Raw genomic sequence first — 18,383 nt, 5'->3', positions numbered from 1 at the left:
GTCCTTTTTTTCCTGCCATATGATTTTATGTTACCTAAAAGGGTTTCATATTAGTTTTATTATAAAGTGTGCACTCCTTTTATTTTATGACACAATATTAAACTTCTTAACCCTTTTATAGTATTTTTTAGAAACTTCTACTTAACATACATTTTCCTTAAAAGATGCATATTAAACATAAATAGGAGTTGTTTTATTTGGATGACTCCTTGCTTTAATTTTTTTTTAAAAGAATACTGATGTTAGATGATCCCTAAGTGATTATTAATTACTATTACCAGATAGGGTGGGCTTATCATCCTTTTTCATGTTATATATATATATATATATATATATATAGAGAGAGAGAGAGAGAGAGAGAGAGAGAGAGAGTTTGTCATGATAAGGGTAGAAGGATGAAAGATAACTTTAATCGAATATATTTTTCTTTTTGTGAGGACAAATCATAGGTTGATGATAAAGAGAAAAGAGATGGACTTTAGATAGACACAAGACTAGGTTTAATTCCTTTCCTACTTGCTGGATATGTGACTCTGATACGTTCTCTGATATGAAAAGAAGGATAATATATCCTTCAAGGGTTGTGTGTAAATAATATCTTATATATATACTATTTAATTTAGTGCATAACAGGCTTATTTTAGTACCATTAACTGCAACTATGACTCTTTTATTACTGTTAGTATGAATGCTGTTATTTTAAGCCTGCAAGTAGCGTTTTTGTTTTTTTTTTTTTTTTAAAGATTTTATTTTTTTTTTGAGAGAGAGAGATAATATGAGCAGGGGAAGGGGTTAGAGCAGGGAGCCAGACATGGGGCTCACTTCTAGGACCCCAAGTTCATGACTGAGCTGAAGGCAGACGTTTAAATGACTGAACCACCCAATCACCCCTGCAAATAACTTTTCTTTAAAAAGATTTTATTTATTTATTTGACAGGCAGGGATCATAGGTAGCCAGAGAGGCAGGCAGAGAGGGAGGGAAAGCAGGCTCCACACTGAGCAGAGAGGCCAATGTGGGGCTCGATCCCAGGACCCTAAGATCATGACCAGAGCTGAAGGCAGAGGCTTAACCCACTGAGCCACCCAGGCACCCCTGCAAATAACTTTTTATACAGACCTGTCCTCTAGAAGACTTGGAAATACACTGAATCAGCTTAAGGAAAAAAAATGGGGAATTCTTTTTTAAAATCTTCACTCGTTCTGTTAAGTGACCTCAGCATAGTTTCTTGTTCATCAAATGACTTTAAACTAGCAACTTCTACTATCATACCCAGGTGGGACAAGAGGCTTCTTTTTTTTTTTTCTTTTCATTTTAGCCATGGAGGTAATTTACAAAGATAAACACTTGAAGTTGTTAATGGTCAATTCTGTACTGACAGGCAAGATATTAACCTGGTAAAGTATATGACATTTGCTGTTTAGATAACCCTAAGTTCCTAAGGGTGAAGTTATGTCTCTGTCATTTTAGAACAGCCCTCATGCTTGCTGCACCTTCGACATCTCCAGATGTAGTCAGGCTTCTTCTTCAGCAAGGTGTTAATACCTCTTCTCGAGATGAACGTGGATGGACGGCAGGAGACTATGCTCTTTTTAGTGGATTTGATGGGTAAGTGTTCACATTAAAATGTTAGTTATTACTAAAGTGAAGTTTAAAATAATTGAACTCTTAGTTCTTATGTAACAGATGAGCGTTCGTAGTTTGATTCCGGCAATTTGGGGACTGCAGTGAGTTAGCCCATGTCACTTGCCAGAAACCAAGACAATGGCTAGTGTAGTCAGCATTAGAAATGAGTGCGGGTTTTTTTTTTTTTTTTTAATCTCAGGACTATTGAGACCTTTATCTTTAGGGATCCTAACTGTATCTGTTTCATTCCAAGGATAACTGTATGCATGGGGTACAAAGAATGTTACATTTGTGTGTTTACTCCTTCCTGCCTCCCTCCCTTCCTCCCTCTCCTCCCTCCCTCTCCTCCTTTCCTTTCTTTGTAGATTTCAGTTATAATTATTTCAGAGAGGGGCAGAGTAGGGGCAGAGGAAGAAGCAGATTCCCTGCTGAGCAGGGAGCCTGATGTGGGTCTCAATCCCAGGACCCCAAGACTGTGACCCGAGCTAATGCAGATGCTTAACCAAGTGCCAAGTGAGCCACCTAGGTGCCCCAACATCACCCCCCTCCAACTAGTTACTTGGGTCCTGAGATGCTCAGTTTATTAGAAAACCCTATCCCTTCCCTTGAGATTTATCTCCTATTCTACCCCTTTGAATTTTCCAAGAACCTAAAGAGTTCCCAAAGACCAAAGAGACCATCCTCTTTCTTCAAGTCATTTGGAGGAAAAAAAGGGCATTCTTATCATTGCCTTGTTTCCTTTTATTCTATTGCTGCAATATTGCTGTGTGGTGCCTTGGTGACTCAGTTGGTTAAGCGACTGTCTTTGGCTCAGGTCATGATCCTGAAGTCCCAGGATTGAGTCCCCCCAGGTGGGCTCCCTGCTCAGAGGGGAGTCTGCTTCTCCTCCTGACCCTCCCCCCTCTCATCTTCTCTCTCTCCCTCTCTCATTTCTCTCTCAAATAAATAAATAAATAACTATCTTAAAAAAAGAAAGAAAAATAAAGAATTAATTCTTTGAGAGAGAGAGAGCAAGAGCATGAGCATGAGCATGAGCAGAGGGGGGAGGGGTTGAGTAGGGGTCCAGACGTGGGGCTCAATTCCAGGACCCCAAGATCATGATGGAGCTGAAGGCAGACACTTAAATGAATGAGCCACCCTGGCACCCCTGCAAATAACTTTGTATAGAGACCTGTTCTCTAGAAGGCAATTTTTCCCCCCCCTGCAGTCTGGTTATGATTGACCTTTGCTCCCAGGAAGCCCTTGCTGATCCACATTCCCCAGTCTTCATGGTGACCCACAATGAGACTTCAAAGCTACAACATTTTTTAGTTTACGACATATGCTTATATGCTCAGCTGCTATTCCAAGGCACCAGCACCCTGTTCTGGCTGCCGGGCCCCCCCCTGGCTTTAGCCACACACACCCTTCCCTTCACACTCAAAAGGCTTACGTGAAGCCCATATGTTCGTGCAGACCTTCATAATGAAGTACCACTTGAGGATTTTGCTTGTCTATCACGCTAGCAGATGATAGTTGGGACCCTTCTAAGCTCTTAAAGAGGTTCAAATAATGCTACAGGAAGAGTCTGGGCTTTCCTTTCTCCTTTGTTACTAGGCCTGTATCTCAAGCCTAATTTAAATCCTGCAGAGTGCCTTTTCTTATGAGGTGATGAAAGGTCTCATACTGACCTTCTCGGAGTGGTGGGCATCACCTTTCCCAAGAGGCCATGTTTTGGGTAAAATATTTCATTAAATCCTCTTAACAACATTGTGAAATAAGGCAGTAAGATGCCTGTTTTATAGAGGAAGACTTGGAGATAGAGAGAAGTGGCTCCTCCAAGAGCAAATAGCTGTGGTTAGAGAGTTAGGACCACTGAGTTCAAAACACGTTCCACTATGGCAAGCTAACACTACTAATTGCTAAATTACTACTTCATGACTAGTTCACCTTACTTTGAATTATATGGGGTATTTTAAGTTTTGATATTAGCTCTGATATTATTTCAAATACACTTATGAATTTGATATATTTGGTAAATATTTTTCATATTAGTAACATTGTTTATCACCCTTTTTATATGTAGCAATCACCAAACAATTGCCAAACATACAGAAGAAAGACTTAAAAATTTTTCGCAAAATAACAACCCAGGTAAGACTTATCAGAGTGAAGTACTTTTGGTGGTCACATAGATGAAGTCAGAGTAAAAAAGTTTGGATAATGAAAGAACAGTGTGAAAATTAAAAAAAAACCTGAATGTGTAAATTGTATAAGTTCACTTTCTTGCTTTCTTTCTCTTTTTCTCCCTCACCTCTCGATTTTACTTATTTGACAGAGAGAGAGAAAAGTGAGAGAGCAAAGGCAGAGGGACAGGGAGAAGCAGGTTTCCAAATGAGCAGGGAGCTCAATGTGGGACTCAATCCCAGGGTCCAGGGATTTTGACCTGAGCTGAAGGAGGATGCTTACCCAACTGAGCCACCCAGGAGCCCCTATTTTTTTTTTCTTTCTTAATATCTTTCTATTGTGTTTTAAATTTCTTTTCAGTATAACAGAATTCATTGTGTATGCACTCTACCCAGTGCTTCATGTAATACGTGCCTTCCATAATACCCACCACCTGGATCCTCCAACCTCCTACTCCACACCCCTTCAAGAGCCTCAGATTGTTTTTCACAGTCTATAGTCTCTCATGGTTCATTTCCCCCTCCAATTTCCCTCAACTCCCTTCTCTCTGTATCCCCATGTCTTCCATGTTATTTGTTATGCTCTAGAAATAAGTGAAACCATATGATAATTGACTCTCTCTGCTTGACTTATTTCACTTAGCATAATCTCTTCTAGTCCCGTCCATGTTGCTACAAAAGATGGGTATTCATCCTTTCTGATGGAGGCATAATACTCCATAGTGAATATGGACCGCTTCTTCTTTATCCATTCATCCATTGAAGGGCATCTTGGTTCTTTCCACAGTTTGGTGACTGTGGCCATTTCTGCTATGAACATTGGGGTATAGATGGCCCTTCTTTTCACTACATCTATATCTTTGGGGTAAATACCCAGGAGTGCAATTGCAGGGTCATGGGGAGGCTCTATTTTTAATTTCTAAGTAAAACTCCACACCATTTTCCAAAGTGGCTGCTGCACCAACTTGCATTCCCACCAACAGTGTAAGAAGGTTCCCCTTCCTCCACATGCTCTCCAACACACGTTGTTTCTTTTCTTGCTAATTTTGGCCATTCTAACTGGTGTAAGGTGGTATCACAATGTGGTTTTAATTTGCATCTCCCTGATGGCTAGTGCTAATGAATATTTTTTCATGTGTATGATAGCCATCTGTATGTCTTCATCGGAGAAGTGTCTGTTCATATCTTCTGCACATTTTTTGGCATGGTTATCTGTTTTGTCTGTGCTGAGTTGAGAAGTTCTTTATAGATCCTGGGTACTGTCATGTGCAAATATCTTCTCCCATTCCATGGGTTGCCTCTCTGTTTTGTTGACTCTTTTCTTTGCTGTGCAGAAGCTTTTGATCTTGATGAAGTCCCAAAATTATATTTGCACTTTTGATTCCTTTGCCTTTGGAGACATCTTGAAAGAAGTTGCTGTGGCCAATGATGAAGACGTTACTGCTTATGTTCTCCTCTAGGATTCTGATGGATTCCTGTCTCATGTTGAGGTCTTTTATCCACTTTGAGTTTATCTTTGTGTACGATGTAAGAGAATGGTTGAGTTTCATTCTTCTACATATAGCTGTCCAATTTTCCCAGCACCATTTATTGAAGAGACTGTCTCTAAGCCAGCATTAATCAGATCCCCAAAGCCAGCAAAGACCCCACCAAAAAGGAGAATTTCAGACCGATATCACTGACGATTATGGGTGCTAGGATTCTCAACAAGATCCTAGCAAATAGGATCCAACAGCACATTAAAAAGATTATCCACCATGACCAGGTGGGATTCATCCCTGGGTTGCAAGGATGATTCAACATTTGCAAATCAATCAATGTGATAGAGCAAATCAATAATAGAAGAGGTCCTCGCAGTTGATGCAGGAAAAAGCATTTGAAAAAACTCAGCATCCATTCCTGATTAAGACGCTTCAAAGTATAGGGAGAGAGGGAACATTCCTCAACTTCATAAAATCTGTCTATGGAAAACCCACAGTAGATATCATCCTCAATGGGAAAAAGCTTGCAGACTTTCCATTGAGATCAGGAACACGAAAAGGAGGCCCACTCTCACCACTCATGTACAACATAGTATTAGAAGTCCTAGCAACAGCAATCAGACAACAAAGAGAAATAAAAGGTATCCAAATTGGCAGTGAGGAAGTCAAACTCTCTCTCTTCGCAGATGACATAATACTTTGTATGGAAAACCCAAGAGACTCCATCCCTAAAATACTAGATCTCATACGGCAATTCTGTAACGTGGCAGGATACAAAGTTAATGTACAGAAATCAGGGGCTTTCTTATACACTAACAATGAAAACACAGAAAGGGAAATTAGAGAATCAAATGCATTTACTATAGCACCAAGAACCATAAGATACCTGGGAATAAACCTAACCAAAAAGGCAAAGGATCTGTACTCAAAGAACTGCAGAACACTCATGAAAGAACTCGAAGACACAGAAAGATGGAAGACCATTCCATGCTCTTGGATCAGAAGAATAAACATTGTTAAAATGTGTATACTGTCTAGAGCAATCAGAGGTCCATTCTGATCAAAATTCCATCAGTATTTTTCAAAGAGCTGAAGCAAATAATCCTAAAATTTATATGGAATCAGAAGAGACCCCAAATTGCTAAGGAAATGTTGAAAAAGAAAAACAAAACTGGCTGCATCACATTACTTGATTTCAAGCTTTACTACAAAGCTGTGATCACCAAGGCAGCATGGTACTGGCATAAAAACAGACACATAGACCAGTAGAACAGAGTAGAGAGCCCAGATATGGACCCTCAACTCTATGGTCAATTAATCTTCGACAAAGCAGGAAAAAATACACAGTGGTAAAAAGACACTCTTTTTTTTTTTAATTTTTTCAATTTATTTTCAGAAAAACAGTATTCATTATTTTTTCACCACATCCAGTGCTCCATGCAATCCGTGCCCTCCATAATACCCATCACCTTGTACCCCAACCTCCCACCTCCTTAATATCTTTCTTAATAATCCAGTATTCAGAATTATTTAAGAATTTAAATACTGTCATGAACAATAAGAACAAATCCATGAGAGAGACTGGACTCCAGGAAATAAACTGAGGGTTACGGAAGGGAGGGGGTAGGGGTATGCGGGTACTGGGTGATGAGTATTAAGGAGGGCACGTATCGTGATGAGCACTGGGTGTTATACGCAGCTAATTAATCATTGAACACTATATCCGAAACTTACGATGTAGTATATGCTGGCTACTGAACATAATTTTTTAAAAATGTACCTCAGTGTGGACAACAACAAAAAAGGAAGTTAATTTTAGGCAATTTAAAATACAAGACATTATTGTTTGAAAAGAAATTCATTATTATAGTCAAATAAAATCCCTTATATCTTTGTGTAAATAAGAGAAAGATATTTAAGTTAGTATGTTTTATACTTCCTCTTTAAGCATATTAAAACAAATTGAACTTGTTATGAAAATGGATCTTTTAATTTTTACAAGTGGATTACATTTAGTAAATATTATTACATACTGATTTGTCTCATTAAAAAAGGAGCTATCCTTAAAAACTTGGAACTCTACAATACATTCCTGGTACCATAAACAAATGGCAAAAAATACGAATGCAAAACTTAGCTAGTATGCAACAATACCAGTGAGACTGTTTTTTTTTTTTTTTTCTTTAAAGGTGACCATCTATGGTCCAGAAATCAGAAAAGAAACGCCTTGAGAAGCATAGGTTTTTTTACATATTGTTGTATCAACAAGATCTCAACATTAACAACTATTTACTCATTTCTCACTACTGAAAGAGAATGAGATCTGTTGACCTTATTAGAACAATATTTTCTTCTTTTTGTTGCATAATTGTCATGATAGTGTAATTTTTTTAAAAAAGATTTTATTTATTTGACAGAAATCACAGGTAGGCAGAGAGGCAGGCAGAGAGAGGAAGGGAAACAGGCTCCCTGCTGAGCAGAGAGTCCAATGCAGGACTTGATCCCAGGACCCTGGGATCATGACCCGAGCCGAAAGCAGAGGCTTTAACCCACTGAGCCAACCAGGCGCCCCCGGATAGTGTAATTTTGTTAGAACACGATACTCTGTTGCCATTAGTAAAGAGATTATCATAGTAAAAATTCAAATGGGGCAGCTGAGGCTCAACAGATTATAATAAAAGCAGAAAAATGGTTCACAATAACAAAAATGCTACCATTGCTCCCTACATGTGGCACCTAGTGTTGTACAATCTGAAATGCATGAAGAAACATTTAATTTAGTAGACTTTTATCAAAGAAAATCTGTAGGTTGGTTCGGTTTTGCAATTTACTCATTTTCATTTGTTCACTTAGCAAATAACTATCAAGTGTCTTTTAGCTACTGTCACTCTGATGTAGAATACAGACATTCAAAAAACACAATCCTTGCCCACCAGGAGTTTGTTATTATCATTGTCATTTTTATTATCTACTCTATTTTTACTACTTTATTTTAATTATTTAGTTTACTCCATGCTTACTATGTGCCAGAGCCCCCTAGTGTTTATAATTCTCATTGTTACGTTTTTATTCGTATTTAATATGTAAGTCGATAGTATGCAGACTGAGTAGTAAGTTTGCCAGGTAAATAAGCAGAAGAACCATGTTTAACAGGAGGAACGTCCATCAAGATTACATGTTTTGCAGAGGGAACAGCAGTGCAGACGCTCAGATGTATGAGTGAACTTTGGAGCACTTATGAGCAGTTCAGTTTTGCTGGTGCAAAAAGTGTGCTATGGGAATGGTTGGAATGAGTGAATACTTAGCTAAGGCAAGCTAATGAAAGTTTTTCGGTACCATGGAAAGGTGTAGATCTTACCCTGTAGACCTTGGGAAATGTATCAGTTTGAATGCTTTTAGCTGCAAATAACAGGTGACTTATAACAGTGACTAAAACAGGGCCGCCTGGGTGGCTTAGTCAGTTACACATTGACTCTTAGTTTTAGCTCAGGTCACAGTCTCATGGGTCATGAGATCAAGCCCCACATCCCACAGGGCTCCATGCTCAGCATGGAGTCTGCTTGACGATTCTCTTCCTCTGCCATTCCTCCCATTTGTGCACTCTCTCTTGCACGCGTTCACTCTCTGTCAAATAAATAAATCTAAAAAAAGCAAACCAAACCAAACAGTGACTAAAACGGTAGGAACCAGTATTGTTTTGATGGTTCAGTGATGTCTCCAGGATCCCAGTTGTCTCTTTTTAGCTTTGAGGTTGGCATTATTTTATATGTCCTTTCCTGATTGGCTAATTAGCAACAATATCCAGTGACTGGAAGGACTGTTTTTCTTTATATGTTTCTTTTCTTTTTTTTTTTTTTTAAGATTTTGTTTATTTATTTGACAGAGAGAGACAGACAGAGAGGGAATACAAGCAGGGGGAAGCGGCAGAGGGAGAAGCAGGCCTCTTGCTGAGCAGGGAGCCTGATGTGGGGCTGGATCCCAGGACCCTGAAATCATGACCCGAGCTGAAGGCTGACGCTTAACAACTGAATCACCCAGGCTCCCCTATATGTTTCTTTTAAATAGGAAGAAAACTCAGAGGCTTGCAGCAACTTTCCTCTAACATCTTATAAGCTAGGTTATATCACATGCTTGTTCCTAAACCAGCCACTGGTAGACCAGGTACTGTGATTAGCTTAGAATAATCTTTTTTTCTTTTGAAGCTGTGGTAAGGTGGCTTCGTGTTTGGGACAATAAATACTCAAATAAAGTTGTGGTTTTCCAGCAATAATGAAGACTATGGCATGGTTATTGGGGAGGGAGCCAGCAGTACTTGATGGAGCAGTACTTCACTGGAGAATGTGAAGCAGAAGGGTAACAAGATTTGATTTGAATTAGGGTCTTCTGGTTGTGGCACAAAATAGTGATCACCAAGATTTTTCTCTAAAGGGCCAGATAGTGAATATTTTAGGCCCTGTCGTTTTTCAACTACAACTACCACTATAGTGTGAAAGCAGCCTAGCAATACGTAGGTGAATAGCAAGAGCCAACCATCTGGTTCTGTAAATAAAGTTTTATGGGGGCACAGGCACGTGACTGGTCTGACTTGGCCTGTGGCCATAGTTTGGTCACCTCTCATGTGGAGGACAGATTGGAAAAAAAATCCATGTAAAGAGACTGGAAGATAAAGGACGCTTATATTTCCTTAGTCTAGTATCAGTCCATTATGAAATGTTCACTCCTCTATACTGAAAAAGTCAGGAGGCTCAATTTATTCAATTTACAATGTTGTTCTTTTTCTAGGCCTTATGTCTTTCTCGTTTTTTAAAAATTTCAAACTTTTCAAAAGATTTTATTTATTTGAGAGAGAGCACAAGTGGGGCAGAGGGAGAGGGAGAAGCAGACTCCCCATTGAGCAGCCTGGTATGGGGCTTGATCCCAGGACCCTGAGACCATGACTTGAGGTGAAGGCAGATGCTTAACTGAGTCACCCAGGTGCCACCTTTCTCATTTGTTTTGCTTAAAAACTTTTTATTCATTTAATAAATAGCAATACTAGTTGGTGGGGTTTTTTCCCCTTCTGGAAGTCATCAATTAAGAGGTCATGTTTGTGTAGGGCATTGGCAGGGGAAATATAAAGCAATGATAGAAAAGAAGTATAGTTAATAGAGTTTCATGATTATTGAATGTAGAAAGAGGAGAGAGGGGGATGCCTGGGTGGCTCAGTCATTAAGTAGCTGCCTTCAGCTCAGGTCATGATCCCAAGGTCCTGGGATAAAGGCCCACATTGGGGTCCCTGCTCCATGGGAAGCCTGCTTCTCCCTCTCCCACTCCCCCTGCTTGTGTTCCCCCTCTCGCTGTCTCTCTGTCAAATAAATAAATAAAATCTTAAAAAAGGGGAGGGGGAAGAAGAAATCGTAGAAGAGTCATATATTTCCAGGTTGTGCACTAACATTTAAACTTGCCATGAAGAATGAGTAGGACTTTATCGGAGTGCACTGGGAATAGGTAAGACCAGGGATTTTCTGTATATGTTGAATTTGATGGAATATCCATGTAGAATATTTTTAGTAACTGGATAATTGAATACTAGGAGTTTCTAGCTGGAGACAGAGCCTCAAGTTTGTAGGTGCTGATTTGAAATAAACTGATTAGAATTATTAGGCAAAGTCATAGCTTGGACAAAGATTGAGCTTGTCCATGATGGAAAACATACAGAAATAGACGAAGGCCAGTGAACAAAGCCTGGGAATACCAGTATATAAAGTGTGGATAGAGGTGTAAGACTTGGTAGAAAGACTGAGAAGTGGCTGGGGAAACTTAGGAGAGGAATTAGAGGAAATGTTGAAAAATTTGAAAAAACATATTTCATGGAGTATTAATTGTATCAAAACCACTAAAAAAAGTTGGATTTAACTTTTAAAAGTTCTTTGGTGGTAACCTTTTCAAAAGAACCATTTTTGAGTTGTAAGGTCTGTTATTTATGTGACTGGTATATTCTGTGTTCAAATATGGAAAAATAACACAACAAGTGTTATTTTTTCTAACTGCCGTATCTACCTGGACAGGGTCAAGGGGAAATGGTCTGGCCTGGTGAGTAGACTGGCCAACATTTTTCCATAATTGTCAAAACCTAGGGGTCAAGGGTGAGGAAAAGTGTTGTCTTTCTTACCTGTTTTGTGTAGAGATACTTGAGCTTTTCTTCAAGTCCCTGGTACACTCTCGTGGATGAATACTAGGACAAAAATCTGGAAGCAATAGGCAGGAAGCCACTGTCAGGCCCTATCTCTGAAATGGAATCACGATGCAGCTGTCTTTTGACAGTTTCAAATTTGATCAGAAATACTTTATACAGACCCGCAGTTTGGGAGAAACTGACCTCTGTTAAGTATTTTATTGCAGAAAACTAGTATAATATCAAGGAGGAAATATAAGGTGATATGCTGAATATACCAGTTCTCACTTGCTAGGGATTCTGTGTCAGTAAAAAACGTCAGTACTGGACTATTTTTGTTAGTGCTGTCTCTCTCCATCCTCTTTAATTTGCCTTCTTCTTATATCTTTACTTTTACTGCTTCTTTCTGAATATCATCTGTAAAGAAAGCACTAAGGAAAACTGTCTTGGAATCTATCACTATTGGAACACATTTCTACTATATGTATATTTCCTCCTAAGGTAACAGGCTACCCCATCTAAAATGTATTTCATATTTTGTTGTTTCTTGTGCTTAACTTCTTTGTACCTGTACCACAGAGACAGAGTTATTGATGATGTTTAGCCAAGATTGAAAGCATTTTCTGGATTATCGGAAATTTTTACCTGATAACAGTTTTAATGTGACATGCTTTTGTATTTTTTCAGAAATTGGTAAACTATGGCTTAACAAGAATATGTGGCCAAATAGATTGACAAGTTTTTAACCATCTATGTATATAAGATAACTCACTTTGTTTTTCCCCAAATGAATTCTGTTGATCTCTAACGATCAAAACCACTATTTTCAGGCTGGAGTGGATAACTCATCCTACATTTTGAATGTAGTATTTCTGAGTTTTTGAGCAGATTGTCAACAACTGCCTTTAATAGGTGAACTGTTTCTAATTCTATAAGAAATTAAGAAAATGAGTGGAAACCAAAAACCTCTAGAACTAATAGTGTGTTATTATACTGTGTATGATATATTTTTCTATATATTTTATACATTTTATATATATAAAATATATATATTTTTTTCTATAATTATTCCCTACCTTATCGATTCATAACTACAATAGAAGTGAATTAAGCCCTATTTAGTTGCAGAAAATTTATGTGACCTTTTAGTTTTTTTATAGGAACTTTTGTACTATAGGACATATTGGTAATCATCAGAATTCTCTTTTTTTTTTCCCCAATTAAAATACGATTGTTGCTTGTTTCACATTATTTTCGGACATTATTTCATCTATTCCTTTTATGCCTTTATTCAAATGGATTCAAATACAGCAGTCCCCCAGGCAAATTCTAAGAAAAACAGATTCAAGGAAAGGTATTCTGTGAAATAACCTTCTAACTGTAATCGTGTCTTAAAACATCAACCTTAATCATAAAAATTCCATATGATGCATTGGTATTAGAGACTCCCAAAATGATACCCAGGTTTGGTTATTCACTGGAGGAACTCGCATGTCTCAGCATATTTGTACGCATGCCTGCGGTTTATTACGGTGAAATGATACAAAGCAAAATCAGCAGAGAAAAGGTGCATGGAGTGAAGTCTAGAGGAAGCCAAGTGCAGGCTTCTAAGAATCCTCGGCCTATGGGTGTGCTTAATTCCTCCAGCATTAAATCACGACAACTCGTGTGAGATGTTGTCTGCCAATACAAGAATCTTACAGATACTCAGTGCCTGAAGTTTTCTTTAAGTGATAATCATGTAGGCATCTTCTCCCTAGCATATATCAAAATTATGGTTCCCGGAAGGACATCAAATAGTAAATGCTTGATAAATCACCTGGTTTGTACCAACACTTAACAGTCTCAATGGATACCTTTTGTTTTTTTCCTTCACAGTAAATAGACCTTATTTTTTACAGCATTTTCAAGTCCTTTGCAAAATATCGCAGAAAGTACAGAGAGTTTCCATTTACCGCATGTTCCTCTACACGTGTAGCCTTCTTGTTGTCAACATCCTGAACCACAGTGGTACATTGTTATATTTATATTAGCTCATCTTTATCCTCCACAGTCCATAATTTACATCAGGGTTCATTCTTGGTGTTGTACATTCTATGGGTTTTAACAAATGTGTGATGACATGTATCTACCATGTGGTATCACATAGAATAGTTTCACTGCCTTAAAAGTTCTCTGTGCTGTGCCTGTTCCCCTTGTCACAACCCTTGTCTCCTAACTTAAAAAGTTTTACTTTTACCAGAATGTCATACAGTTGCAATCATACAGTGGATATCTTCTCCAATGTTTAAAAAATTAAAATTCCGAGGTAATTGAATATAGTGATTCAAGATAATCTTTGTCCTTGGTTATGTTCATCAGTGTAGGATCTGATGACATATGCCTTACAGACTGAAAAAGTGTGATTTCTACAGATGTTTGTCACATAGTGGGGAAGGTTGAGAACAATGACGTCATATCCTGCTACCTAGCACTAATCTTTGGTACCATTCTGGTCTAAGAGGTGGATCCAGATAGACTCTCCAGCAATGAAAGTAGGTCGACTCAAGAGGTTATACTTTATAGAACCAGAATCACTAAAATCGCTAAAAGCTTTCATACTTACCTTGCAATTGGAAATAAGGCCAGAGAGAGTCTGTTTGCTATGTTTTGCCATGCTGCAAAGTAGAGTGGCTGTAGACCAAACTTTGTGATGAGGTGTTTCACCCTAAACTTAACAGCCCCTGCTGGAGATCTGGAGAATTCTGTTGTGTTACAGCAAAATAATTATAGTCTCTTTTAACTGTACCTCATAGTGAAAGTCCTGAAGAATCCAGAAGAATCCTGACTTTGTCAGTCTATGAGGATGATTCTGCTAATGAAACCATTTTCTGTTAGTCTCAAGGGTTTGGTTAAAATTGTGGTCATAATAAACATCCACTTGTAGGTATCAAATTCCAATAAATACCATTCTTTTCTTCCATTTGGTAAATGTAGAGGAGAAAGTAACATATTTAGCGAGTTTCCTGCCTGCCAATAGTATAATTAATATTCACTCCAGTGTGGTTGCCAGGTTTGGTCCCGAAGAATACTTTTTAATACAACATCAGTCTTACAATTTGAATATTCTGTATTTTTCTGTTGTTGATTTAAAATGTACTTTGCTTTTTTCTTTAGTGGCGAATAAGACTTCTGAAGAAGACTCTTTAAGCAGGTAGGATTTTTGTGGATTTTTTTTTTAACAAATTCTGTGTTAACAAGGGAATGCAGAGAAAAGCATTTGTTGAGAGTTCTACTGTGTGTTAGGCACTATATTATGTGCTTGACATTTATTATTATATAGTCATTACAATAGCATCACAAACTAGATGTGCTGTTACAGCCTATTTTTTTATTATTTAGTCAGCTGTGGTTCAGAAACATTGATTAATTGACCTATGATTCTATAGTTAAAGAGTAGCAGACCCAGAAACCGCCACTGCTGCTAACAAGAGCTTGAACGCTGTAAATTTTTGGTCTTGGAGGGTGCCATGGTGCCCCCCATGAGGCCTAAGAAACTAGTCAGCTACTCAGTTTGAAAATTCTTCAAATTTTCAAATGTGATGATGACTTTGTTTCTGCAACCTCACCTTTGAATAAGAAGCCCAGAACAATACCAAAGGAGTTAATACTAGAAACTGAAGAATGTCCAGAAAGAAGATATCCCACTACAAGAGAAAACACCTAAAAAAGGATGGCTATAGGTGACGAACTTTACCAGCGAGACTTAGAAGTGGCGCTAGCTTTATCAGTGAAGGAACTTCCAGCGGTCACCATTGATGTGGGAGAGGCTCGAGATACAAGCACCAAAAAAATGTGGCAGCAGCGAAATTGGGATAATGACTAAGGCTCCCCACCTCTCCGATTGCAGTGTACCCAGTGATGATTTAGATTGAGATAAGCTTACCGAGGGAGATGATGTATGCGGTGCTCAAGGGAAAAGAAAAGCAGCATCAAAAGCTGTGGTACACCCCTGGGGATAAAATATATGTTTATCAAAAATAAAAAATTAAAAAAAAAAAAAAAACAATAGCAATAGTTAAAAAAAATTAAAAAAAAAAAAAAGCTGTGGTACAGCAGAGGAAGAGTCTTTCGGAAGGCAGTCATGGCAGTAGTGCTGACGACTCTGAACCAACCCACTGGTGGAGAGTCTGAGGATGAGTCTGATTTTAGGGAAAGTGAAGATGATGATGCAAACTTCACTGTGGGAGAAAAAAAGTGGAATAAATTAAAAAGAAAGAAGTGAAAGTAAAATCCCCACTTGAAAAAAAGGAGAAGAAACCTCAATCCAAACGTGATCCAAAGTCACTTTGGAAGTGACTTCAAGAGACCGTGCTCCAGCTGCCCTGAAATCAATCTCAACCTTCACCATAAAAGGCTTTATCAGTGAAGAGGCCATTTGGAAACCATTACAAATATGCAAACCTTCAGCTGGAAGCAGAAAACCTACGTAGATGCCACCAGCGCTGTCTGGAAGTAGCAACAGCAGCAGCAACAGCAGCAGGAGCCCACTGGCAGGGGTGTCTGTTAAGTCTCCAAATCAGAGTCTCTGCTTTGGCTTGTCTAGAGTAGCACAAGTGAAACCTTTGCATCCAAATGCTGCTAGTAGCTAATTATGGTAGTCAACAAAGGTTTGATTAAGAGAATAAGAGTTTTACAAGTGTGTTTATATTTGAATTGTGTTTCTGTTTAAGAAGTATCATAATATAAACGAATCCTTTAATGTAAAAAAAAAAAAAAAAAAAAAAGAGTAGTAGACCCACGATTTGCCTGTCAGCCTGCATGAGTCCCACATCAATTCTTTTGTCCCTCAGCAGCACTGAGGTTAAGGTACAGATCCTAGTCAGATCAGCTCAGAAAGTCAGATTTAGTTATGTGTTTGCTGATTTAGAGTTTTCCTAAGAAACCAGGTTAGTCCAAGCATTTGTTCTGATATATTTGACAACTAGTGATAACTAGGGGTAATTAGTGCAGTGGCAACTAGTCTCTTGTTTTTACTGTCAAAGGTTTTAGGATGGCTCTCATTACCTATGGCCATAGTACATAGCTTTTACATAAGCATGACCTAATCAGGCAAGTTCTTAGATAAAGAGATGTCTTCTCTCCTTGAGATGAATGCTTTTTCCAGAAGTGATGGATATGTAATCTAGGTGTAGGCCATGATACGTTAATTAATTTTATCATCTATTTAGAGGATATTTCTAAATGATTCCTGTTTACTGACTTCCCCGTCTAGTTTTCCCTTTAGACTTGTCCCTTGACCAGTTCCTTGAAGCCTTTTCTTTTTTGTAGATTTTTTTCCTTTTCTCTCTTGACTTTTCTACAATCTTTTCTCATTTTTTTCTTTTTTCTTTCTTCTCTGCTTTTCTTGGTGTTTCTTTTGTTCCATCAATTTTTTCCCTTTCTTCCAGGTAAGTATTCTCTGTTTTTCTGTAGACAAAATCAAAAGCACATAGAATTTCATGATTTTAGGGCATCTTAGAGATGAATTAATCAAAATACCCTCTGGTACTACAACCTGTGTTTAACATCCTCACCAAGTGATTATTTAAATGGAGAATTTGAAATGCAAAAGAGATTAAAATGACTTACTTGGATATGATAAGTGACAGAAATGAGATTTACATTCATGTTTTTTCCTTTTTTCCTCATCGTAATAGGTGAATGTTTTAATAATAGAAAGATGGGGAGTGGGTCTAGTGAACACAGTGAAGGTGCGTAAGGAAGGAATTGGCAGGAGAGGTCGAGTTTCAAGAATAACGACACTGGGTTGGATGGGAATAAGAGTTTTCGAAAAGATGTCAGAATATTTGGGCTTATAAGTTAGATCAAGATGGCTTACAGAAATGAGGGACACACACACACACACAGAAAGGAATGAAGGATACGGGATATTGGGAGTTTAGAAAAGCACATTAAAATAGAGGGTTCAAGAGAATCATGAGCAGTTTTTTTTTGTTGGGTTGGTTGAATTGAATGAACTAGCATACTTCGGGTTTTCTGTTGAGAGGTATTAAAATCATTTGAGCCACAGGGAAGGCTTTTTACAGCATATAGGAATGCTGTACTACTACTACTACTTCCAGCCCAATCTTGGATTAGATCCTCTCGAGTAATGGGGGAATGGAGATTCTGAACCACACAGATATATGGCCCAAGGTAGGGGTCTCCTCACTCCACCTCTTTTTCTAATACTCTGATGTCCTTCCCATGTACTTGTAGGGTTTGGTGGGCTAGGACTGGCTGTCAAATCAGTAACAGACTTCATTTGGGTAGTTGGTAACATGTCTACATTGAGATGATTACATGGATGACTTTCAGTTTAGCTTGTCATCCAGGAGCAGGAAATGGCTTCTACTCTTGATCATTTGATGCTGTGCTTGTTTTGGGAATCTGCTTTCATAGGCTAAAGATTTAAAAGTTTGGAGGGTACCACTGAGCCCTGCACTTGTTGTAGGGCTATGCTGTACTTGTATCCCTGTGACTTACTGTAACTGGAATCTTGAACCTCCCATTCCCCTTTACCCATTTTGTCCATCTTCCCACCCCATTCTCTTCGGGTGATACAGAATTCTCTGTATTTCTGGGTCTGTTTCTGTTTATTTTTGCTTTTACTGCTCTTGCCTCAGGAGCAGTAAAAGCAAAGCAAACTGTTGGGACTACGTCAAAATCAAAAGCTTTTACACAGTGAAGGGATCAGTCCACACAATGAAAAGGCAACCTATGGAATAGGAGCAGATATTTGCAAATGACATAGCCAATAAAGGGTTAGTATACAAATAAAAAGAACTGATAGAACTCAGCACCAAAAACACAACCCAATTTAAAAATTATCAGAAGACATGAACAGACATTTTTCCAAAGAAAACACACAATGACCAACAGGCACCTAAGAAGATACTCAGCATCACTCAGCTTCAGGGAAATGGAAATCAAAACTA

General features: G+C 38.4%; 1 protein-coding gene and 2 pseudogenes across 7 annotated transcripts in view; all 3 read left to right on the top strand.

Annotated features, from left to right (window-relative positions):
* The window catches only part of LOC123393332 (ankyrin repeat domain-containing protein 26-like), a 78,900-nt gene that overhangs the window by 4,813 nt on the left and 55,704 nt on the right, over positions 1-18,383 (top strand). For all 7 annotated transcript variants that reach the window (XM_045084936.1, XM_045084937.1, XM_045084941.1 and 4 more), the window contains 3 exons: positions 1,469-1,606; positions 3,690-3,757; positions 14,581-14,617. In XM_045084936.1, coding sequence (XP_044940871.1) covers positions 1,469-1,606; positions 3,690-3,757; positions 14,581-14,617 — 243 coding nt within the window. The remainder of the gene's footprint in view (positions 1-1,468; positions 1,607-3,689; positions 3,758-14,580; positions 14,618-18,383) is intronic.
* On the top strand, positions 14,624-15,854 carry LOC123393333 (annotated as a pseudogene).
* On the top strand, positions 15,505-18,374 carry LOC101672536 (annotated as a pseudogene).

The sequence above is a fragment of the Mustela putorius genome, unplaced genomic scaffold, assembly GCF_011764305.1.
Source record: "Mustela putorius furo isolate JIRA1106 unplaced genomic scaffold, ASM1176430v1.1 tig00000827_pilon_pilon_pilon, whole genome shotgun sequence".
NCBI classification, from domain to species: domain Eukaryota; kingdom Metazoa; phylum Chordata; class Mammalia; order Carnivora; family Mustelidae; genus Mustela; species Mustela putorius.
Note: the sequence above shows the minus strand (reverse complement) of the source record. Positions and strands in the feature narration are given on the sequence as shown.